The sequence below is a fragment of the Ursus arctos genome, unplaced genomic scaffold, assembly GCF_023065955.2.
Source record: "Ursus arctos isolate Adak ecotype North America unplaced genomic scaffold, UrsArc2.0 scaffold_19, whole genome shotgun sequence".
Classification (NCBI taxonomy): domain Eukaryota; kingdom Metazoa; phylum Chordata; class Mammalia; order Carnivora; family Ursidae; genus Ursus; species Ursus arctos.
The window spans coordinates 15,276,854-15,302,876 of record NW_026622863.1 but is presented as its reverse complement, the minus strand read 5'-3'; the positions used below and the strand labels follow the sequence as shown (position 1 = coordinate 15,302,876).

The window sequence follows — 26,023 nt, the reverse complement described above, 5'->3', positions numbered from 1 at the left end:
GTTTTGGTTTGCTGGCATGGCATCCTGGGCAGGAGTGGCACCATTTTGGACCTAGAAAGTTACTTCATCACTTGCATTGCTTGCTGATGATCAGTTGTTCATTTATTAGGCCTTTCAGTGGACAAAGCTAAGGAGAAAATACACCATGAGTTCATACTGATACTACTGGTATTCCCAATTTATCTTTACTTGCATTAATGATCTGAAATCTATTTCCTTTTTTTCCTATGCACAAAATTCCAGTTTTCAGTGATAAAAAAAAAAATCATTTACTCTGTTCCACATTGCACAATCAAGAGTTTCAGACTAACAGCCCTGATGCTGTTAACTGCACTATGATTGTGGAAAATAGAGGTAGGGGGGAAGGGGAGCCCTTAGGGTATCCCAGAGGTATCCTTAGGCATATTTCAGAGATAATGTGAATTTGATTCCAGACCATTGCAATAAAGTGAGTCAAGTAAATTTTAAAAGTCCCATTTGTACTATAGTACAGCGTCTTAAGTATGTAATATCATTATGTCTAAAAAGTGTACATATTTCCATTAAAAAATACTTCATTGCCAAAACATGTTAACCATCATATAAGCTTTCAGCAGAGTTAATCTTTTTGCCTGTAGAGGGTCTTGCCTTTTGTCGATGGCTGCTGCGACTGGTCAGGGTGGTGACTGCTGACGGTTGGAGTGGCCCTGGTAGTTTCTTAACATAAGACAACAGGGACGTTTGCCACATCGATTGATTCTTCTTTCAAGAATGATTTCTCTGTAGCATGTGATATTCTTTGATGTCATTTTACCCAGAGTAGAATTTATTTCAAAACTGGAGTCAGTCCTAGGGCGCCTGGGTGGCCCAGTTGGTTGAGCATCTGACTCTTGATTTTGGCTCAGGTCATGAACTCTCAGGGTTATAAGATGGAGCCCCACATTGCACTCCATGCTCAGCGTGGAGTTGGCTATTCCTTCTCCTCTGCTGCTCTTCCTGCTTGTGCATGCTTTCTCTCTCAAATAAGTATATAAATAAAATCTTCAAAAAACATTTGAGTCTTCTCAAACCCTTCTGCTGCTTTATCATCTAAGTTTATATAATATTCTAAACTTTGTTGTCATTCCAACATCTTCACCAGGAGTAAATTCCATTTCAAGAAACTTTTTTTGCTCATTCAAAAGATTGCAGCAATTAAGTTACGTCATGAGGCTCCACTTCCAATTGTGGTTCTCTTGCTATTTCTACCACATCTGCAGTTACTTCATCCACTGAAGTCTTCAACCCCTGAAGTCATCCTTGAGGTTTGGAATCAACTTCTTCCGTTAACTCCTGTTAATGTTGATATTTTGACCTCTTCCCATTAATCTTTAATGTTCTTCTTGGATGGCATTTAGAATGGTAAATCCTTTCCAGAAGGTTTTCAGTTTACTTTGCCCAGATCCATTAAAGACATTGCTGTCTGGCTCTAGCTTTAAGAAATGTATTTCTTAAATAGTAAGACTGGAAAGTAGGAATGACTAGTTGATCCATGGGCTGCGGAATGGATGTTGTGTTAGTGGACGTGAAAACCACATTAATCTTGCTATACATCTTCATCAGAGCTCTTGGGTGACCTGGTGTGTTGTCAAGGATCAGTAATATTTTGAAAGAAATCTCTTTCGGAATAGTAGGTCTCAACAGTGGGCTTCAAATATTCACTAAACCACGTTGTAAACAGATGTGCTTTCCTCCAGGGTTTTGTTCCATTTATAGTGCACGGGCAGGGTCAATTTAACATAGTTTGTAAGGGCTCTAGGATTTCAGAATGCTAAGTGAACTTTGGCTTCAACTTACAGTCACCTGCTGCATTAGTCCCTAATAAGAGAGTCAGCTTGTCCTTTGAAGTAGCCATTGACTTCTCTCTGGCTGTGAAAGTCCTAAATGGCATCTCTTCTTCTAAGTCTTTTTCCATCTACATTGAAAATCTGTTGTTTACTGTAGCTGCCTTCATTATCTGGCCAGATCTTCTGAATAACTTGCTGTAGCTTCTGCATCAGCCTTTGCTTCACTTTGTGCTTTTATGGAGATGGCTTCTTTCCTTAAACCCCATGAGCCAATCTCTGCTAGCTTCACACTTTCCTTCTGCGGCGTCCTCACCTATCTCAGGCTTTATACAGTTGAAAAGAGGTTAGGATCTTGCTCTGTATTAGGCTTTGGCTTAAAGGAATGTCGTGGCTGGTTCGATCTATGTAGGCCACAACAACTTTCTCCATACCAGCAATAAGACTCTTATGCTTTCTTATCATTTGTGTGTTCACTGGAGTAACACTTTTAATTTCCTTTAAGACATTTTTTCTTTGCATTTACACCTTGGCCAACTTAGACACAAGAGGACTAGCTTTTGGCCTGTTTCGACTTTCAGCATGCCTTCCTCAACTAATAGTCATTTCTATCTTTTGATTTCAAGTGAGATAAGTTTGACAACGCTTAGGAGGCCATTGTGGAGTTATTAATAGTCTTATTTCAATATTGTGTCTCAGGTAATAGAGGGAAAGTTTGGGGAGCATCCAGTTGGTGAGTAGTCAGAACACACATGACATTTATTGATTATGTTTGCCGTCTTGTATTGGGGTAGTTCATGGTGCCCTGAAACACTTAGAATAGTAACATCAAAAATCATGATCACAGGGGCGCCTGGGTGGCACAGTCGTTAAGCGTCTGCCTTCGGCTCAGGGCGTGATCCCAGCGTTTTGGGATCAAGTCCTGCATCAGGCTCCTCCGCTGGGAGCCTGCTTCTTCCTCTCCCACTCCCCTGCTTGTGTTCCCTCTCTCGCTGGCTGTCTCTCTCTCTCTGTCAAATAAATAAATAAAATCTTAAAAAAAAAAATGATCACAGATCACCATAAGAAGTACAATGAGGGGCGCCTGGGTGGCTCAGTTGGTTAGGCAACTGCCTTTGGCTTTGGTCATTATTCTGGAGTCCCAGGATCAAGTCCCTCCTCGGGCTCCCTGCTCAGTGGGGATTCTGCTTCTCCCTCTGACCCTCCCCCCTCTTGTGTGTGAGTGCACGCGCGCTCTCTCTCTCGTTCTCTCTTTCTCTCTCAAATCAATAAAATCTTTAAAAAAATATATAATGGGAAAATTGGAAATATTGCGAGAATTACCAAAATGTGACACAGAAGAAATGAGCAAATGCTTTTGCAGAAATGACCCAATACACAGTTGCCACAAACCTTCAGTTTGAAAAACAAAAACATTACCTGCAAAGTGCAGTAAAGTGAAGTGCAATAAAATGAGATATGGCTGTGTATCTCACTAGAGATGTGCCATCAAATTAATGTATTAAAGTTATTTAGAGTAGTTCTTGGCATAGTTACACCACCAACTGGATATCGTGTTGGCTTCATTGTTTTCATATTACTTCCAATATTTAGGGAATACTTTTTTAGTAATTTAATTTTGCTTGGTAATTATGTAAAATTTTTGTTCCCAAAGGTAAATCTGTAAAACAGCTTTTATTCAAGAAGCAATTTAGTCTTACTAGAAATGCAGTTTTTGGTTTTTTGTTTCTTTGTTTTTAAGTAGCCTCCGTGTCCACCCATTGTGGGGCTTGAACTCATGACCCTGAAATCAAGAGTCTTGTGCTCCACCAACTGAGCCAATAAGGCACCCATTAGAAATATATTATATATTGAAGTGGATTCAGTTCTTACTGCCTGTCCTTTACTGCAGTTTCTGTATTCCCAAAAAACCCTTGTATTTTCATTCATTTCTTTTTTGGCTGTAGATCATTGTCAGATTTCTTTCATTTCGAACTTGGGTGGTGGTAACAGAATTCTTTCATGCTTGAGAATATGTTTCTCATTTTTATTTAATGTCCAACTACAACTAGATTGTTGAGTCAAGTTTACCCCTAGTTTTGTAAATGTTACTCTCCATTAATCTTCAGCAATGTGTAATGTTAAAGACTCCCAGACTGTCTTCCCTTGTATTTATCCTTCCTTATCCATTTTATTTTAGTTAACTGACTTTTCCTACCTGCATCTACTCCGAGCCTCAATATACCTATAATTTTTTATTATTATAGAGTTTATTGACTTTATGTGTATGATGTGGCATTATTTATGCTGCATCAGCCTTTCTTGTGCTTTCTTGTGTATCTTTCAATCTTCCTGTTCAAGTTTTTATTTTATGGATATTTTTGTTGTTTATTTTGAATTTGTTTTTCATGGGGATAGAGGTATATTGATAGGTAGTTATCTTTTCTGAAAATTTTTGCCTTCAGTTTCTCTTTTTTTTTTTTTCTTTTAAGATTTTATTTATTTATTCGACAGAGATAGAGACACCCAGCGAGAGAGGGAACACAAGCAGGGGGAGTGGGAGAGGAAGAAGCAGGCTCATAGCAGAAGAGCCTGATGTGGGGCTCGATCCCAGATTGCCGGGATCACGCCCTGAGCCGAAGGCAGATGCTTAACCGCTGTGCCAGGCGCCCCTGCCTTCAGTTTCTCTTTTAAGTACTGCAAGCTTGCTTTTATTTCCTTCTCTTGTCTTTGAACCAATGTTTACCTTTTTGAGGATTTTTCCCCTTAAAAAACAAAAACAGTTCATATAATTTCTTTGACAATATGAAATCTTATTTGATTTATTTATTTGGGTAAATCCTTCAAAATGTATGCTTTTCATCTGTCTTGTTTCTTTGTTCTGTTTATTTTACAGTTTTTTCAAATAGGTTCCATACTGAATCATTGGATTTTTGCTCATCTTTGAATCGACCCGGTTGTTTACTCACATGTAAACAATCTTAGGGATGTTTGAGGGCTGAGAAGTATGTTGGGTAGAGTGTCCTTTCTGTTTTCAAATTCGGTAATGGTTGCCACCTCCTGTGGCCTCCTTCATTCTACTTCTCCAGCATTCGCCTTTGGCTAGATGGTTTGCTCATAGACATTAAAGGTAGCGTCATGAGCTTTGTTGTTTCCTCAGCTCTACTTCCTTTGTCATTCTGCAGTATGTTGATCTAGGTTTCTAAATGGGTAGTCTCTTATTGGCTCATATATGTTCTGGGACATTAATCAGTCCTAAACATTTTTATTTCTGAAATGATCAGTCCCAGATAGAATTCTGATTTGGCCTGTCTTTTGAGGTGGTAATAATGAGCTATCTTCCTTGTCTCTCTGGACCACTTTTTTCAGGAGTATGTTTTATTGGAAATGGAAATAAAGAAGTTTTTTGTTATTCAATAGCCCAACAAAGTTCTAATAGTTCCACCATCTTTTGCTTAGAAATTTGAAAGTTTTGTCCTTTGAATTAATGATTTTCATGTTAGAACTACCCTTTATATTTGCTGCACAATTTTTTCAATATAGTTAACTTTCAAATACATGCAAATCTATTTTTATAAAGTAACCCAAAATATTCATACAGATAAGAAAAACTAGAATCAGTATTTTTAAGAGTTAAAATTGTTAACAAGAAAAATATGAAGATGCTTCATAACTTCTATAGAGCATATTACAGTCTAAAACTGTGATCATTGGGGCGCCTGGGTGGCGTAGTCGTAAAGCGTCTGCCTTCGGCTCAGGTTGTGATCCCGGCGTTCTGGGATCGAGCCCCACATCAGGATCCTATGCTAGGAGCCTGCTTCTTTCTCTCCCGCTCCCCCTGCTTGTGTTCCCTCTCTTGCTGGCTGTATCTCTCTCTGTCAAATAAATAAAATCTTAAAAAAAAATAAAACTGTGATCATTGTAATGTAGAGAGTTACTGCCTTCATTTAAATGTTTAAAATCTGGTACTTTTTTTTTTTTTGAAGTGGGGGAGGGGCAGAAGCAGAGGGAGCCAGGAGGAAAGACTCTTAAGCAGGCTTCATGCCTACTGCTGAGCCAACTCTTAAGAGCTTGAGGCTCTATCTCATGACCCTGAGACCATGACTTGAGCTTAATGGACTGAGCCAGCTAGGCACCCCAAAATTTGGTATTTTATGATTGTGTAGAATCTTGGGTTTTTTTTTGTTTGTTTTGAACTTTGAGGTCATCTGTTAGGTTAGGTTTTGTATTTTTCTTTGTATAAGTCTTTCTGAGTTTTTTCCATATCCATATATATATAAATAAAGTATTTTTAGGAGCTATGTTGCAGACACAAATCATCAGGTTAACAGCTGGTTTATCAGTATTCCACCCAAAGGAGTATTTAACAAGTATTAATGGCATTTTTGTTGTTTCTGAATATGAACGTTGACTACCTCGTAAGATTAAGCATTACAATTTTTGGACAGCCTTACTAGGAATTTCCTTATAATGAGTTAAAATAAATGTTTGAGGCTCTTTTTCTGTATCAGATTTATTATTTCGTGTAATTACCCTTCACACAATTAAGTCTTTAATTCTTTCTCATGTATTCTCTAGGGCAAATAGTGCCCCATTTTTCTAACCATTTCACATGATTTTCTGAATCTCTACCATTGTAAATGCACTGTTTGTTAATGTCCCTCTTAATATGTGACTTCTAGATGAGATTTTGTTATTCTAGCCACAGATCAGATCATTATTGAAGTATTGTAGATTGCCTTTGATATATTTAATTTATTACCAATGCAGCCTAAAGATTTTTATCAGATTGTAATGTACTTAACTAAAACTTTGACTTATTTTACTGGTCTCCCCTGTCCAGTGGGTGGAATGGTTTAAATTTTAAGTGAAAATGCCCGGGGCTTGATCTTGGGGGATCCGTGAAATCTTATGTCAACATCTCTGCAATCCAAGATCATGCGTTTAAAATAGCCCTTTAGTTTTAGGGGAAAAAAAACCAGTTGCTTTTAGTGAAGGGCACTATGGTATCACTGAATAAATATTCTGTTCACCTAGCTGCTATAAAATACACCTGTGATCCTGCCACTATCCTGCAAGTTAAGCATGACACTTTTCAGTCATTGAAACCTTGATTTTTCTAAAAACTCTTTATCTGTAATAATGTGGTATTGTTTGTCTGTACTTCTTAGGGTTGGTAAGATTGAGTGGCTGTAAAAGCAATTGTAAAATTATATAATGTAGAAATAAATGTGAAGGATAAGAAGGGAGGTTCGTAAAATTCTGCTTACTCTAGTTAAAACATTTTTTGTTTTTTAAAGATTTTATTAGAGCGGAAGCGTGCGCGCGGGGGAGGGGCAGAGGAGGAGGGAGAAAGAATCTGAAGCAGACCCCCACTGAGTGCAGAGCCTGATGTGGGGCTCTATCCCACAACCCTGAGATCATGACCCAAGCGGAAACCAAGAGTCTGATGCTTAACTGACTGAGCCACCCACGCACCCCTGTTTTGTGTTTTTGTTTTTGTTTTGTTTTGTTTTTGGTCACTGACAGTCTAGTGGAATATCTCTTCCATTTTTTAGATTGATGTAACAGTAGCAGATAAGTCAGTAGGTTCCTTAACCATGATCTAGGCCCTTGACTCCCTCTGACTTCTTTGTTTTCATCTTATTAAATGCATTTGCATACTATTTACTTTTTGCCTAAAATGCTCTTTCCTCAAGCTTTATCTGTGGTTGTTGTCACCTCAGTATTTTAAGTCTCAGCTTATATGTTACATCTTTAGGGAAGGCCTTACTGAAGTATCACTCCCCCCTCCTCTACCTATATCACATAACCCTTTTTTGTTTTTTTATATGATAGTTAATATTATCAAATTCTTCATACTTTCCCCTGTGAGACTATAGTTCACGAGAGCTACAGAACCCATTGATCTCCTCCACTGCTGTATTTGCTGTACCTTGAATACTACAGTATGTACTCAAATATTTGTTAAGCCAGATACTCTTTTTTTTTTTCCTGAAGATTTTATTTATTTATTTGACAGAGAGAGCAAGCACATGCGCACAAGTAGGCAGAGCACCAAGCGGAGGGAGAGGGAGAAGTGGGCTCCCTGCTGAGCAGAGAGCCTGATGCTTGGTGCTTTATCCCAGCACCCTGGGATCATGACCTGTGCCAAAGGCAGACACTTAACTAAGTGAGCCATCCAGGCGCCTCAGAGCCAAATATTCTTGTTCATTTGAGGGAGAGGTCCATTTGGTTGGAGCATAAGTAATTTTATTCCTAATTAATTTGAACTGCCTCTTTAAGATGTTTTTAGCATTTTAGGGGATAGGAAAAAATAGTCTCTTGTTTTTACAGGACTTAAGGGACTGTAAGAACCCATAGAACCAATATATTGTGAATAGGTTCACAGTAATTTTTAGAGATGCAGAGGTTCTTACTAATTATCTGATTTTATTGATTTTTAATGCCAAGATGTTTGTGGGACAGTGTAAAAATTGCTCTTATTTAACACCCTACATTTTCTGGGCGGGGAAACTGGAAACATTTGAAATAAGTTAACTTAGCCATGTACCACATAATTATGATTCAGTGGAAAGCATATAGGCTTTGGAGTTGGACCATGAATCCTGATTTCTCAGCTCATCTACATGGAATTTAAGGCTCATGTAGTCTGATGTAAATGTTCATCTCTTCATCTATAAAATTGCAGTAAATTTTGGCATAGTTGTTGAAGATTAAACCAAGGAAGCTCAGTACCATACTTACCCTAAAGTGTAAGAAAATATTATTTGTAATATTTATAAAAAGCATTTAATAAATAATTACTCTGTACTTAATTGTGTGCTAAGCTCTTTTGTAGGTGTGAAGAAGTGAGTACAACTGCACAAATTCCCTGCTCTTGTGCAACTTGAAGTCTAGTGAAGGACATAGAAAATAAAAAAGAAAATATCAGGTGGTCATAAGCTCTATGGGGAAAAGTAAAGCAGAGTGAAGGGGTGATAGGGGGGCTGGTCGTGTAGTTATGAAAGGAACTGAGAGAACAGCCCATGTGTAGATACCTGAAGCTTTATAATTAGAATAGCAAGTACAAACATTGGTAAATTTGAGAAACAGCAAGAAACTAAATGGAGCTTGGGGGCAACATCTAAAGTACTGAAGAAGGAGGGGGGTGCCCGGGTGGCTCAGTCATTAGGCACCTGCCTTCGGCTCGGTATGATCCCAGAGTCCTGGGATCGAGCCTGCATCGGGCTCCTCCGCTGGGAGCCTGCTTCTTCCTCTCCTACTCCCCCTGCTTATGTTCCCTCTCTCGCTGGCTGTCTCTACCTCTGTCAAATAAATAAATAAAATCTAAAAAAAAAAGTACTAAAGAAGGGCTTTTTAAAATTTTTTATGTATTAATTTTTTTTAAAGTAATCTCCATGCACAGTGTGGAACCCAGTGCAAGGCTTGAACTCAAAACCCTGAGATAGAGACCTGAGCTGAGATCAAGAGCCAAATGCTTAACCAACTGAACCACGTGCTGTCCCCAGACTGTTTTTTTAGGGCGTTGCCTTGTAGGCTATTGTAAAGAGTTACAGTTGTGTTAGGTTTAAAGTTACATTTTTAGGGTACAAATAGTGCATAGAAAAAGAGATATTCTCATAACTCCAGTTTGTTATGAAATTGTTGCCTTATAACTTAAAAACACTCTGTATTCTTACCACATGTCATTTATGCTACTTGGTGTTTTGATTTAGATATTGACTAAAATGCACACAGTTATTTATATGGACTAACTAATTTCTTGTATTTTTCCTGCCAGTGACTGTAGGAAACATTTAAAAAACATTTAATTATAAAATATTGGCACCTCCATTTCATTAATTCCTATAAGTCTTATTCAAAATGAACAATTAATATAATTTGGGATTTTGCCTGGAGATTGTTTTTTTAATCCTCCTTAATGGTGACTACAAATTCGTATTTTTGTTCTTTTTAGATTGTGAATCGGCACGGTCCTGAGGCAGACAGGCATTTATTACGCTGCCTATTTTCGCATGTGGATTTCAGTGGCGATGGTAAAAGCAGTGGCAAAGATTTTCATCAGGTATTGGGGCTTATGGAGTTTATGTTTACTTAGATCTAATTGTTCAGTGAATTGCATTTTGGATATTGTGTAGCAAATGACACATACAAATCATCCAGAGATGATCTTAGCTTGAATGGCTAAAAGGTATTGGGACTTGTCCTTCCCTTCTCCTTTTTGGCTGCAGACCATTAATAGCTACCTAGGTCAGGCTTTGATTGCTGGGGATCAGACCTGCCTGCAGGAAGCAAGAATGTGGGGGAAGTCCTACTTGATAAGTAAGGCAGAGAAGGGACCTCTTGTTCTATATAGGATTTCTTTGGCTTGATTTTCAATCTGGTAATAGTTTGTTGTTATATTGTGCCTTATAGTTACCTTGTCAATAGAAACTATTCTGTAGAGGCATTGGTGTTAACTTGTTGCTAATAGGCTCTAAGTAGTTTAAATGGGATTTTTAAAGAGCTTATTTTGATAAAGTATAGAAACAGTATACAATATTAGATGACACTTTAATGTTCTGAGAACCTCTATGTGTTTGTGAAGAAGGTGAATGTTAGTGCTAATGAAGATTCACTTTTTATTTTTAAAGACTCAGTTTCTGATTCAGGAGTGTGCATCGCTGATTACAAAGCCAAATTTTATCTCGACGCTGTCCTATGCCATTGATAATCCATTGCACTATCAGAAGGTTGGTATTGCTTTTATCTTCAGTAGTCCTAAGAATGTGACTTTCTAAAAAGGCCTTAAACCTTGATCTCATAATGACATGTCCTGATTTAAAAAGTTCAGTAGTTACTTTGCGGTTTTTTAGTTTTCTAGCAAAATCAAGACAGTTTGATAATATGTAGAAATTTAATAAAACCAGATCATGTGAAGGCTTAAGATTGTCTGGTCACAGTCTAGGACGTGGGGTGTTGTTTCTAGCATGACTACAGAATTCTGTCACTCCTCTGTAGCACCGTAATTGTGTGAATAGATGTTTTTTTATAAAACTTCTTGAAAATTATAAGATCTTTTTTTTTTAAGTTCTTGTTTTAAAATAAAGTTTGATTTGTTTCAGAGTTTAAAGCCTGCACCCCACTTATTTGCCCAGCTGAGTAAAGTTCTCAAGTTAAGCAAAGTACAAGAGGTAAGTGATTTAAGAAGAGAGATAGGCAAAATTGGAATTAAAGACAGTTACTTGACTCTTTCGTCAATCTAACCCCTCTTGTTTCAGGTAATTTTTGGCCTTGCCCTCTTGAATTCTTCCAGCTCAGATCTCAGAGGTTTTGGTAAGTTCTTTTTTTCTTAAAGATCCCGTAGTGAGGTTATTTCTTTAAAATCCATTAGTTTTTGAATCTTGAGGCTCCATAGTTTAGATTTAGAGAATAAAATAAGCTAAGATTATCTGTCTTATGAATGTATGTATGTATGGTAAAAAGATACTATAAAACTTACCTTCATAACCATTTTTTTAAGCGTATAGTTCAGTAGTGTTAACTGTATTCACATTGTGTAATAGATGTCTGAAACTACTTCGTTTTGCAAAACTGAAACACTATACCCACTGAACAACTCTCCATCCCCCCCCCCCCACTGCCTCCTGGCAATTGACCTCTTATTTTATACCTGCTGCTATAGCTGTGAAAACATCAGAGGGTGAGGGGTGAGTTGGTGAATGAGAATGATGGTCATGGTCATGGTGTTGTGATGTGACTTTTTATCTATTGTGGTGCAGAAGTAACTTGTGGTTTTTGGTTTACCTGACTTCTAGCTGCCCAGTTTATCAAACAGAAGCTTCCTGATCTTCTGCGTTCTTACATTGACGCAGACGTCAGTGGAAATCAAGAAGGTGGCTTCCAAGATATAGCAATAGAGGTCCTACATCTCCTCCTCTCCCATCTCCTTTTTGGGCAGAAGGGAGCCTTTGGAGTTGGACAGGAACAAATAGACGCTTTTCTTAAGACGCTGCGCAGAGGTAAAGGAGTGTCTCTTGCCTACAAAAGATGATTTCTTTGGATGAACACAAACACATGACAGAAGGATTTTAGAATACAAGTGAAGACCATGATTTACTTTCTATCCTTAAGTTGGTAATTTTTTGAGAGAGAATTTTGTAATTTACATATGAAAGTGATTAAAGCCTCATAGGAAAGGTATAAAATGAACATAACTTCAATAATCTTGTTCCATAAATAACAGTCTCAGTTAAGACTCGGTATGTTTATCTATGTAGTCTTTTTTTTTTTTTTTTCTCCCTTAGGGTGATGGAGACTACATTGTTGTGACGTACTCTTTTTACTTAAAAAAATCAGTCATTATTGATATGCCCGCTTTACTTCTTGGGCTGTTCGAATTGCTATGCTAAGATAACTCCTAGTCCTGTTGATGTTGTTCTTTCTCTGATCTTTATTTTATAGAGATGAGTAGTCTTTTTAAAACAAATCTTTGATTATACACTAAGCACTGTCCATTTTCACTATTATTTTTTATAGTTTAAAAAAATATTTTAAAAGATTTATTTATTTGAGAGAGAAAATGCACACTAGCTAGGGAGAGGGGGAGAGGAAGAGGGAGAAGAGAAGCAGACTCCCCACTGAGCACAGGGAGCAATCTCAGGACTCTGAGACCATGACCTGACCTGAAAGTAAGAGTTGGACACTTAAGTGACTGAGCCACCCAAGTGCCCCTTATTTTAAAATTTTTTCAAGTTTTTTAAATTTATTTAATCTCTACACCCAATGAGAGGCTCAAACTCACAGCCCTGAGATCAAGAGTCCCGTGCTGTGCCAATTGAGCCTGCCAGGTGCCCGTATATAGTTTAATTTTAAACTGCATTAACTTTCTTAGTGATAAATTTTCTTTCTGTCAGTGAAATAAATAGACAATGGTTCTCTATCTCTGATGTCTTCTTTGTATGGGAACTGATAGTCCTGTGAAAATTTGAAGTAGTATTTAGGATGTGAATTGGTCACTAGGTATTGGGATCCTAATACAAAAACTTACAAATATATCCAAACAATTTTTGTGATGATAAAACATTCATATTTTGAAATTGGTATTAAAGTCATAACTTGGGCTAGCTGGATTGGAAAAAACTGAAAAAGCTTTGAAAATAAACTTGTGGAAGATTCAGGTTTGGGGGCTTTTAGGGTAAATGAGGATAGTTTGTTTTTAATCAGTATAGCAGTTGTAATCTTCTTTTTCTCCTTCAGATTTTCCCCAGGAACGCTGTCCTGTGGTGCTTGCACCACTTTTATACCCTGAAAAACGGGACATTCTAATGGACAGGATCCTGCCTGATTCCGGAGGGGTAGCTAAAACCATGATGGAGAGCTCCTTGGCTGATTTTATGCAGGAAGTAGGCTATGGCTTTTGTGCAAGGTTGGTAGTAAAACATACTAAACTTCTGATTACTCTTGCGTCAAATATGATGTAATTCTTTAAGGGAAGTTCCTAAGATTAGTTAATGTGCCATCATCTTTGCCTCTGAGGACTTTTGCTTTTAAATTTAATCTTCCACATACAGGCATACCTCATTTTATATGCTTCACTTTATTGTGCTTCACAGAGACTGCACTTTTTTTCCAAACTGAAGTTTGTGGCAACTCCATGTCAGGCAGGTCTGTTGGCACCATTTTTCTAATAGCATTTGCTTACTATTTTGTGTCTTTGTGTCACATTTTGACGTTTCTCACAATATTTCAAACTTTTTCATTACTATATTTATTATTGATCTGTCATCAGTGATTAAAACGCACTGAAAGCTCAGGCGAAGGCTAGCAGTTTTTAGCAAAAGAGTATTTTTTAATTCAAGTATGTACATTTTGTTTAGACATAATGCTGTTGCACACTCAGTAGACCTACAGTATAGTGTAAACCTAACTTACATATGCTGGGAAATGAAAAAGTCCATTTGACTTGATTTATTGTTGTCGTCTGGAGCTAAACACACAAAATTCCCAGGTATGCCTGTATTAGTTTTGGTGGCAGCTGTAAATATTCTGGTGGCTAAATTTTTATCTCTTTCCACTCCCCTGGTTTCTCAGATTTAGAAATCAGAGGTTCTTAGACTAGTTGCCAAGATAGACAGTTTTAGCTTTTGGGGGAGAGGGAGAGCATGAGGCAAGTGTTTATGGAAATTTTATCATTTCCTATCTGATGTGTTTAATTTTCTCTTCCCTCGCTGTCCCTTCAAATCCCCACTGTACCTTCATTTTGTACAACCTTCCTTTTAAGGAGAAATGTTTTGAATGTTTTTCTCACTTGCTAGAACACCAAAGGAAATACTTTCACCCTGTTAGTAGTACTTACGACTGTGATCAAGTGGATTGTCAGTATTTTCTTAAGAGTTAATTAAGGGTATTAATGCATTCAGCTTTGACTTTAACTTTTAATGTTTTTCAGACTCTTCATAGAAACCAAATTTCCAGTTATTTTAAAATATATTTGTTGGGTATGAATATGTGCCTGGCCTAAAGCTTTTTAGTTGAGCTTCAAGGAGCAAAGTAGAAGAGTTAGGATACATTTTCAAGGCTTTGTACATATCAAAATAATCAAACTCACCTTGAGTATCAGTATTTTATTTATATATATTATATATATATATATATATATAAAATATATATAAATAAAATTTATATATATAAAATTTATATATATATATATAAAAAATATATATAAATAAAATTTATATATATAAAATTTATATATATATATATATTTTTTTTTTAAGGGGGTGGGGGAGGGTCGCTCAGCAGGAGAGGGAGAGAAAGAATCTTAATTTCCACACTGGGCTCTGTGTCATGACCCTGAGATCATGTCGTGAGCCAAAATCAATCAGGAGTCAATGCTTAACCAGCTGAGACACCCAGGCGCCCTAAGTATCAGTATTTTAAACTTGATTCATATTGAAGGTGGAGGAAGTTAATTTTGTTTTTGTGAAAGATAATCATTACTCTTGGCTCGTATTTTCTTCCATTGATTTTTTAAACTTTTTCCATTTCCTTTCTTTCCTCGAGTTTTATTGAGAAATAGTTGATATACATCACTGTACAAGTTCAGGCATATAGCATGATGGTTTGATTCACATAAATGGTTTGATTTACATATATTATGAAATGATTACCACAATAGATTCAGCTAATATCCGTCTTATATAGATACAGTGAAAAGGAAAAGTTTTCCCATTTTCTTAGTTAAGTAGGTGCTTTTTATATTCCTTGCTCTATAAAATAACATGGAATGAAGCCTACATTAGTAAAAGTCTAAGGATTTCACTCAGGGCTGATCCATATTAGTATTTCTTAACCTTGGTATTGAAGGTGGTAGCGTTTTCTGAGGTTTAATTTCTGTTTCAGTATTGAAGAATGTCGCAATATAATCATGCAGTTTGGTGTTCGGGAGGTCACAGCTGCCCAGGTTGCCAGGGTTTTGGGGATGATGGCTCGAACTCATTCAGGATTGACAGATGGAATTCCATTACAGGTAAATACAAGAATCACTGTTTTTCAATCTGAATTAATATCCTGCCCTCTTTATTTTATTTATTAAATTACAGTATGATTGATTTATCTACCAATCAGAGCTGAACACATTAGTTGGGTTTGTTTAATTCAAATTTTACTTGTACAGAGTATCTCTGCTCCTGGCAGTGGGATCTGGAGTGATGGAAAAGATAAAAGTGATGGAGCACAGGCACACACGTGGAATGTAGAAGTCTTGATTGATGTTCTCAAAGAACTGGTAAGTACATGTAATCATGGTTTTATATTCATGATGTTAATATGATATAGTCCAAAGAAAGCAAATTTTAATAAATAAAATGCTTAGCTGAATGAGAGCAGCAGTGTTTTGGGGTTCCCGACTTCACTGGCTCCAAAGTAATGAACTTTACAAGATGATTATGTTCTGGAGATAGTTCATAATCAGATACCAGTTTTGTTCATTAGGAGTTGCTGCTGTGCAATTGTGAGTGGCACTGCTGAGGTGATTTGGTGGTGTCCTGGTGTGTTGTTATTTTGGAGGAACAAATTTAGTGCAAAGTAACGACTGTATAAAGAATTATTGAGAAAGAAAGCCTTCTGAATATTTTGTGGAAAGTGCAACAAAAATTCTGCTATCTTGCTTATGGTGGATAAGGATAATAAAATCCATACCTCTCTTACTACTTCCACTTCTAGAATATCCACAAACTAAATAATTTGCCCCCAGATAAGTAAAGTACTTCTCCTAAAATGTTAGAATGCTAAAATAAAACATGTAGGAATGAAACCTTGGTTATTTAAAAGGGAGTGAAGTGTAGTGAGTGGGAGAATAGTGGAGTAAGGATGTATGTAGTATCTTTAGTCTCATCCAGAAAATGTTAAGGAACAAAATATAACTTTAAAGACTATATATAACATTTATAACAATAATATTTCTTGTAAGGTGTCAGGACATTTAATTCTCATTTTTAGTTTTCTATGGTTGTAATTCATAGGTATAATTGGTTTACAGATGCCTGTATGACATTATTATTAACAACATCATGAGTTTTTAGATTTTTCTTGATAGTAGATGGGTTTATAGTATTCAGATTTATTCTTCTTTTGTAATAGGAAAAAATAATACTTGATCATGACAGAAAATTTGGAAATGAAAACAAAACAAAACCAGTTTCATAACATACTTTTTTGATTTTTATCCTGTGGTGCTCATGCAAAAGTAAAAATCTGACTTTTTCACGCAGTAGTTCCATCATTGTACTTTATTCCCTTACTGAAAATAATCTCTTTTTAAAAATTGGAGACGAACAGTATTTCGTGCTATCTCAGCCTATTTTCTGTTTTCAGAGAGTGCAAAAGGCTATAAAATTGAAAGCCTGCACTGTGGGTTTGAACAATTGAGTTAGTAACCTCTTTTCTTCCTTCCTTCTCTTTCTTCTTGTATATTAGAGTTTTCTGTACATTTTTTGTAGGCAGAGAGCAGAAGACAATTTCATTTAGGGTCAACAGTTTGTTTGCTCCATTGCCCACCAAGGATGAGAGGAAAAAACCACAGGGGATTCTTACAGTCTTACCAAACTTACCTGTGGATTTACTAAATTCATCTCTGTGATAATGCTGTTTTATAGTACATTATTGGTTCTGTTCTGTTACAGTCAGTCCTTGAAACAAATTTTAGAAAGAAAAAAAAACTTGTTTTCTGAATGTTGTTGTTACCTTAGAGTGAATACTTCTTTTGAAAGTTTGTTCTTTGTACCCTTGCTTTGTAAAGCAAGCATTAATGTCTTCATGGCTTGCAAGGAGTCACCTTAGAGCAAAACTAAACTGCCATGGTGCTTTGAGGCGTTTTAAGTACGAAGTGTGGACAGCCTTTTTCTTTTCAAGCATAAAATAAACTTAGTACTTTGTGCAGAGTATTTGGTAAATTGTCCTCTGTAAACTTGTTTCCTTTGTTTTATGTTTTCTTAAGGAGTCTCATACTGCTTTTTTTAATACCTTTTCATAGAATGTTTTTGTAATGGAATTTTCAATCATTTTGACATAAAGAATTTAGACCACTTTTCCTGATGCATACAATTGGTATACTTTTTAGGGGAGATCTTTAGTTAAGAATGGTATTTGGGGGGTGCCTGGGTGGCTCAGTCTGTTAAGCATCTGACTTGATTTTGATCAGGTCGTGATCTCGGGGTTGTGAGATTGAGCCCTATGTCAAGCTCTGTGCTCAGCATGGACTCTGCTTAGATTCTCTCCCTCTTCCCTTCCCCCCCCCCCACAAGTGCATGTGTTTTCTGTCTCTTTCTCAATAAATCCGATCTTAAAAAAAAAAAAAGGTACTTGGGATAATTGATTTATCTTTGCAACTTTGTTCCAAGGTAATAGAATGTTGGTGTAAAAACAAAGAGGCACTGATTGAAGAGTTTTGCCGAACTGGGATGGGATTGCTTATTGGACTAAGTATGGAAGAGAAAGTTCCCTTTAAACACTCCCATGGCAAGAAGTATGTCATGAATGAACTTAAAGGTTGGAGTGCCTTGGTAGTAGAACCAGTTTATTTTAAATATTAAAAATTACTTTTCTAAGTCTCTAGTAATGCCAGATTATGATTATTTTGAGTTTATAATTAGAACATTTTAATTTAATTTCAGATTTAGTTTGGCTTTTTGGATAAAGCATAGAAATGTGTACACTTTTTGTTCATTAGATTTTGAAATGTTTTTCTGTTGTAGAACCCGAGTTTGAATTTCAAGGAAGTAACTTATGAACTGGACCATCCTGGATTTCAAATTCGTGATAGTAAAGGACTTCATAATGTGGTTTATGGCATTCAGAGGGGTCTAGGTATGGAAGTGTTCCCAGTAGACCTCATATATAGACCTTGGAAACATGCAGAAGGCCAGGTAAGTGAATGGTGTTTAACTGTAGAAGGGGAAGCAAATGACGACTTATTCCTAATATAGTGCCATCTGTCCCTTGGTTAAAATATTCTTTTGACGTAGAATTTGTTTCGTGCAGTGCAGAATAGTAGAGACCATCAATATTTTGAAAAGAATATCATCATAGTGTGGAACTAGTCAGACTTAAAGTGTAGCAAACCATTTTCCCAACTGCTTGTCTCCAAGACCATTTTATTTCTACCTTTCATGTATTTGAATTGTCTGTGGTTTTTAAAGAGCACATAATTAAGATTTAAAAGAGAAGCTGTCGTTCTAATAAGATTGAGATTAGCCTAATGAAAATGTTTCAGGTTCTTATAGCATTTGTGGTCATTTATGGTGGTAAGGACTTTTTTCTCTTGTTCCAGCTCTCCTTCATTCAGCATTCCCTTATAAATCCAGAGATTTTCTGTTTTGCTGACTATCCCTGTCATACGGTTGCCACTGATATTCTGAAAGCACCACCAGAGGATGACAATCGAGAAATTGCCACATGGTAAAGACTCTAGCTTTTCTTGCAAGGGTGACTTAATGCTTTTTTGCAAAATTAATAGGGAGCAACTACATACTTAAAAGGTTTTACTGAAACAATATTTTTAGTGAGCCTACTTAAACTTTAAATATTTATAGAGGGTTGTTGATGGATAAAAGTCTATTTTTAGTTTCCTTATCACTAGATAGTTATGTTTTTCCTCTGTAAGGTCTGCCAGTGGGTATTCTCTGAAACTGTTAAATATTGGAAGGAGGTTTGTACTTCTCCCTTAGTTTAGATCCCCTTCTTCTGTCTACAGATATGCTTGCTTTCTTTTCTTTGTAAGTAGCTCAAGATGGCCAACCCATCAATTCTAATCCTTTCAGCTAAATTACCTAGTTTATTTGAGTTCCAATTCCTAATTTCTGAGGGAGAATCTGACTCTGGCCCAGTACGTTTCTCCTGGAACTCAAGTCACTCCTCTCTAGGAATGTGAGGTAAGGATGGTGAAAGTACTTCCATTACTGTTGAAACACACACTCACATACACACATACACACACACGGGGGTGGGGCACGGACATGGGCTGGATTGCTCCCCAAAGGTAACTACTTTGTTTCTTACTTTTTTTCTAACTAGCTTTCTGAGACCCTTCTCCAACACAGAACAGATGATTGAATTTTGGGGGCTGTGGGTGGGATTTTTACGGCAGTTTAAAGCCCTTTAGTTAATGCCAGATCTTCTAAAGCAAGAGATGGTAAACTTCCTATAACAGATGAGTTAATATCTGGCTTTCCTGGTCAGATGGTCTCTGTAGCAACTGTTTAACTATTGGAGGACAATATAAATATGGGTGTAGTTCTTTCAACAAAACATTTACTGAAACAGGCAGTAGGTAGGATTAGTCCTGTGGATGTAGTTTGCTGATCCCTGTTCTGAAAGATTGACTCCCATGCAGTAGTTCTTTCTAAAGTTTGTCCTTTTCGCAGGTGCTAGCAACATTGGATATGCAGGCTTGGTTGATATTTTTTCCCCATCAAGTCTGATGTATATAGCAGTATTTCTTTTATCAAACTGAAATGTCATAGCGCATTTAACAATTCCTTAACATGGCTGTACATTCAAGTTTGTCTCAGAAATGTCTTTTAACAGCTTGTGTGATGAAAAGTCCAGATAGGGTTCACAAGTAGTTTCTTTTATTCTGTAAGTCTTCCTTTTCTCTCTTTTTTTTTGAAATATAATTTTTGCCATTGATATGATGAAGTAATAGGATCATTTATCCTTTAGACTACCCCCACGATATGGGGTATATGTTTCCTCATGGCATTTAATTTGATCTCTGTCCCCATAGTTTTCATGGACTAAGGGTAGAGTAAGATCTTGAGATTTGATTAAAGTCAACCACATTCAGCTTCTTGGGGCAAGAATAATGCATAGGGGATGCTGTGGACTTCTGAACTTGCTTGACATCAGGAAGCACTTAAGTTAGACCTTGGCATTACCAAAGTAAGTGTTCAGGCTATATTTTTGTGTAGAATTTTTTTGTGTGTATAATTAGGTCTGTGTTTATATTTTGGATTTTTGACTTCCTAAATTAAGTCTTTGATGTTGTTTCTATTTTTTATACCAATCACAAAAATCTTTGATGATATCTCCTTTTATATATCCGTGTTTATGTAAGTGGTGTGTGGTGTCACCTCTCCTTCATCACTTACTGTCAACTTGGACTGCCTTTGAAATTAGTCTGAAAGTATACCAGCATATAATTTTAATATGAACACCACCAATTTATTTTTCAAATTGACAACAACTCAGTTTTGTTGTGATAGCTGGTATCACTTATTTGAAAAATAGATTTTTGTATACTTCGGTTTTCATTGACAGAGTATCTTACTTCCATTCTTGTTAGGAAGAGCTTGGATTTGATTGAATCTCTGCTGAGACTTGCAGAGGTGGGGCAGTATGAGCAAGTCAAACAGCTCTTCAGCTTCCCCATTAAACACTGTCCGGACATGCTGGTATTGGCCTTACTACAAATCAACACCTCTTGGCACACCTTGCGCCATGAGCTCATCTCTACTCTGATGCCAATTTTCCTCGGAAATCATCCTAACTCTGCTATTATTTTGCACTATGCATGGCATGGGCAGGTAAGCGTGAACAATTTTTTCTCTAAATAACTGACATTCTTTGGAGGATGTTCAACTAAATTGTCAATCTTCACTTATGACACTTTGAAAAGTGGCACTTGCATAAAGCTTATTTTATCTTTTAGCATCATGTGGGTGTTAAAGTCTAAAACTTCAAAGAAAAAGAGGGAAGAGGCAAAAAAAAAAAAATTCAGTATCATGAAAGCTCTGTACTACTAGGGCACCAGTGTGCTTTTGATAACAGGAAGGAGCCCAGTTATTTATCATGGGACCAGAAGGTACTCATGTCACTTTTTAACAGTAAATGGGAGAAGATTATAAATCAGTTTAATTGACATTATTTTCTTTTATCCATATCTAGCATCTAAATTTTATTTGTTTCTGCTGAAATGCCTTTTAAGCCCTGTGCTTTCCCTCCCTAAGTCTGTAGAATTTAACCTGTAGATATTTTTCTGTCTATTGATTTTTTTCCCCTAATAGCCTATTATATTTTTAATAATGACAAATGCAGCAGCTTTAGAAAAAACAGTTCTCAAGCACATTACATCAAGTGCCCCTCCCTTTTAAAGATTTATTTACTTAATATTTATTTACTTGAGAGAGAGTAGGAGAAGGAGCAGAGGGAGAGAATCTCTGAGCCGACTCCCTACTGAACGTGGAGCCCCAACACGGGGCTCAGTCTCATGATCCCGAGATCATGACCCTGAGCTGAAACCAAGAGTCGGACGCTTTACCAACTGAGCCACCCAGGCACCCCTCAAGTACCTTTTTCGGGCTAATATTTTTCTTTAATCATTTTTATTCTCAGTTGTTCACATTATATATAGGTACTTCAAAAGATTTGTTAAGACTCTTGTCTATAAATGAAAAATGTTAGCTTTAGTTTTATGCTATTCAGTCAGCCCTCCATTTCTAGGGACTCAAATTACATGGTAAACTTAGTTTACAGAATGTTTAACAAGCATTTTTTTTTTTTTAAGATTTTATTTATTTATTTATTTGAGAGACAGCCAGCGAGAGAGGGAACACAGGCAGGGGGAGTGGGAGAGGAAGAAGTAGGCTCCCAGCAGAGGAGCCTGATGTGGGGCTCGATCCCAGAATGCCAGGATCACGCCCTGAGATGAAGGCAGACGCTTAACGACTGAACCACCCAGGTGCCCCTGTTTAACAAGCATTTATCCAAAGTTTGCAGCCCAGATATTTTTAGGTCTTTATCACCACAGCTATGAGGTACAAAGGGCAGGCCAAAAGGAGCTTCATCTCCTCACTCCTTGTTGAATACTTGTCTAATTTGGACCTTCTGTTGCTCTAGGACAGTAACTAGAAAATGACTTAGGTATAGTGATAGCAGTTCCCTTGCCATTGCTTTTAAGAGAACTGTTCACTAAATTCCAACTGTTTATTTCTGTCATTCAGCTGCAAGGCTGAATGTCCTCAAAGCCAGGCTGTTTTGTGGAAATAAAGGAAATTGGATAATTACAGAAAAATGAACATTCTCATTTGTGAAAATAGCTAGATGGAGAATGTACAAGTAACATTCCTAAAAATACTGATAGAACACTGCACTGTGTGACATGAGAAATGATTACCTTAAACTAATTTTAAAAGTTATAGACCAGTAATTTTATAATTTAATAATAAGGAATTTTTACATAAGTGATATATCCTCCTGTTTGCATCGTATTCTGTTTGAAAATGTACTGGCAGATGTTTTATAGGACAAATACATTTACTGAATGACTGTATGACCCAAAGTTTAGGGACAAGCTTTCGTTTGGAAGGTGTGGAAATAACTTGACTTTCCTACAGAGACTGTCCCTGCAGTCACAGTTTGAGGATTGAACTTAATGTCTGCACTGATACATCTCAATTTTGCATATATGTAACAAGTTAAATTAGCTGGGTGCTTACAGTAGTGCATATGGAAATGTTTAGCAGTATTGGTATGTAACCCCCGTTTTTCTTTTCTTAGGGACAGTCTCCCTCAATCCGCCAACTTATCATGCACGCAATGGCAGAATGGTACATGCGAGGGGAGCAGTATGACCAGGCCAAATTGTCTCGAATACTTGATGTGGCCCAGGACTTGAAGGTGAGCTTGGAGGGAGGGGCAGGCTAACTCTTTTATTTATTAATGAGAAAAGAAGACTTTTTTTAAATAGATTTGTTTTGGAGAGAGAGAGTGCGAGCGAGCGCGGGGCAGGGCGAGTGGGGTGTGGCAGAGGCAGAGGGAGAGGGAAAGACAGGCTGACTTCTTCCTGAGTGAGCCTGACATGGGGCTTGATTTTTTTTATGACCCTGAGATCATGACCTGAGCTGAAATCAGGTTGGGTGCTTAACCGCCTGTGCCACCCAGGCACCCCAGAAAACATTTTTCATGTAACATAGATGCCTTAGGAATAATTCAAATGTTACGTAGCTCTTAGCTAGATTATATTGAGATTTACAGTTTGCCTTAAGTACAAAGGGATTGGAAGGAGAGTGGTTTTAGAAAGGTAAAAAATGGGGGTACCTTGGTGGCTCAGTAGGTTAAGCATCTTCCTTTGGCGCAGGTTGTGGTCTTGGGATCAGTCCCCGGGTTGGGCTCCCTGCTGAATGGGGAGTCTGCTTCTCCCTCTTCATTTTCCTCCCTCCCCTCTTGTGCTTGCTGTCTCGCTCTCTCTCAAATAAATAAAATCTTCTAAAAAAAATGTAAAAAAAATGTTTTCAGTTCTCAGTACATTTGATTGAATTTTGTTTGGTTTTCTATGATAATGGCAAGGCTATTTTGAAGAAAGTGATAATTGACTTCATGTGAGATGTTAGATATAATTTGTGGAGAAACTGGTTGGGTTTCATCCCTTTTGCAGATTTCATTAGCACTAATGGAATCTTTTCACAAATAGTCTGATTCTTGATGTCTTTGGCCAGTAGGTGCATAGTACTGGTGTTGAAATTGTGCTTGTTGGAATAAACCTGAGTTTAGATTTTTTTTTTTTTAAAGATTTTATTTATTTATTTGACAGAGATAGAGACAGCCAGCGAGAGAGGGAACACAAGCAGGGGGAGTGGGAGAGGAAGAAGCAGGCTCATGGTGGAAGAGCCTGATGTGGGGCTCGATCCCAGATTGCCGGGATCACGCCCTGAGCCGAAGGCAGACGCTCAACCACTGTGCCACCCAGGCGCCCCCTGAGTTTAGATTTTTAAAAATGGAGTATTGATTCTTTTTTATACATTGTGTCTTGCTCTGATTTAGGTTTAGTTATTTTAAGAAGCACAGGGTAAAGTCAGTGTCCACCTTTGAAATATCTTATTTTAAGTAAAAACTGGTATCACCAATGAATTATACTAAACTACTTAAAAAATTATGATCAAGAGAATATTAGTAATATGTTTTATTTAGACCTGTTTGTGAAAATAAAAATGGGTAACAGAGAATTCAGCAGAGTGAGAGAAAGATACTTAATTGCTTGACTTACAGGGTGTTATTTTTTTAAGATAAAAAAAGATGTATTTATTTGAGAGAGAGAGGGTGCGTGCATGTTGGTGGGGGGAGGGGCAGAGGAAGAGGGATAGACAGAATCTCATGTAGACAGACTCCCTGCTGAGTAGGGAGCATGCTGTGGGGCTTGATCTCCCAACCCCAAGATCGTGACCTGAGCCAAAATCAAGAGTCAGAACACTTAACCGGCTGAGCCACCCAGGCACTCTGACTTAAAATTTCTGGTATTCTTTTGTTTTAGGCCTTGTCGATGCTGCTAAATGGTACTCCATTTGCTTTTGTTATTGACCTTGCTGCACTTGCTTCACGTCGTGAATACCTCAAACTTGACAAGTGGCTCACAGATAAAATTCGAGAGCATGGAGTAAGTAGGATTTGTCCATTTATTACTGTGTTAAAATTTTGATGTCTAAAATAGCTAAAGAAACAATGGCAATGAAGATGTTATTTTGTGGGTTTTACTCATACTGTCTTTAGTAGTTTAATCTGAAAGCAATTTATCTTAAATCTGAAACCAGTTAAGATCAATTTCAAATAAACCAAAAGATTTTCTGTTTTCCAGGAGCCTTTTATCCAGGCATGTATGACTTTTTTAAAGAGACGGTGCCCTTCTATTTTGGGTGGACTTGCTCCAGAGAAAGATCAGCCCAAAAGTGCTCAACTTCCTCCAGAAACTCTGGCAACAATGTTGGCCTGTTTACAAGCTTGTGCAGGGTAAGAAGAGCATGCTTAAATAGGACTATTTAGTATTGGAATTGGATTATATGAATAAATTGTTTGGGGAAAGAGGGGTTGAATAATTAAAAGTGACAGCAGCTTAGATAATCAATGGTTTTTAAATCCAAAGTACTGTACTAAAAATACATACTCGATACATTTGAATTGATTTTTTGTATATGATGTAAGGTGAGGTTCAGAATTGTTGTTTTGCATATGGATGTTCAGTTGTCCCAACACCATTTGTTGAAAAGACTGGTCTTTTGAATTGTCTTCTGAAAAAATAAGTTGCCCATAATACGTTGGTTTTATTTCTGGATTCTTAGTTCTGTTCTCTTGATCTATACGTGTTGATCCTTATGTCAGTTCCACACTGTCTTGATATATTGTAGCTTTTCAGTGAGTTTTGAAATTGGGAAATGTGACTCCTCCAACTTTGTTCTTTTTCAAGGTTGTTTTGACTATTCTGGGTCCCTTATATTCCCATATGAATTTTAGGATCAGCTTGTTAATTTTCGCAAAGTTGTGAAGAAGTCCACTGCAATTACATTGAATCTTTACATCATCTTGGGGAATATTGCCGTATTAAAATAATAAGTTTTCCGATTCATGAATTCTATTTAGGGCTTTAATTTCTTTCAGTGATGTTTCGTCCTTTTCAGTGTACAAGTCTTAAACTTCTTTTGTTGCTTTTTTTTTCTTTTTGGTACAAGTCAGGTCATGTACAAATAGTTTTATTTTTTCCTTCTCATCTTTTTTTTTTGCTTTCTGTAGTGTGAACCTGCAGTCTGATGTTGAATAGAAATGGCTAGAGCAGACATTCTTGTTCTTGAATTTAGAAGGAAGGTATCTAGTGTTTCACCATTAAGTGTGATGTTAGCTGTGGGTTTCCATAGATACCCTTCAGGTTGAGGTTTCCTTACCTTTAATTCTGGTTAGTTTTATCATGAAAGTATTTTGTCAGATGCTTCTGTCTG

General features: G+C 37.1%; 1 protein-coding gene across 14 annotated transcripts in view; it reads left to right on the top strand.

Moving 5' to 3' along the window:
• Nucleotides 1–26,023, top strand: part of CNOT1 (CCR4-NOT transcription complex subunit 1) — a 106,332-nt gene that overhangs the window by 33,315 nt on the left and 46,994 nt on the right. For all 14 annotated transcript variants that reach the window (XM_048223587.2, XM_048223583.2, XM_026494889.4 and 11 more), the window contains 14 exons: nt 9,742–9,849; nt 10,418–10,516; nt 10,889–10,957; nt 11,045–11,099; nt 11,582–11,785; nt 13,023–13,191; nt 15,168–15,294; nt 15,442–15,552; nt 18,020–18,190; nt 18,595–18,722; nt 20,608–20,848; nt 22,821–22,940; nt 24,571–24,693; nt 24,892–25,043. In XM_048223587.2, the coding sequence (XP_048079544.1) occupies nt 9,742–9,849; nt 10,418–10,516; nt 10,889–10,957; nt 11,045–11,099; nt 11,582–11,785; nt 13,023–13,191; nt 15,168–15,294; nt 15,442–15,552; nt 18,020–18,190; nt 18,595–18,722; nt 20,608–20,848; nt 22,821–22,940; nt 24,571–24,693; nt 24,892–25,043 (1,877 nt within the window). The remainder of the gene's footprint in view (nt 1–9,741; nt 9,850–10,417; nt 10,517–10,888; nt 10,958–11,044; nt 11,100–11,581; nt 11,786–13,022; nt 13,192–15,167; nt 15,295–15,441; nt 15,553–18,019; nt 18,191–18,594; nt 18,723–20,607; nt 20,849–22,820; nt 22,941–24,570; nt 24,694–24,891; nt 25,044–26,023) is intronic.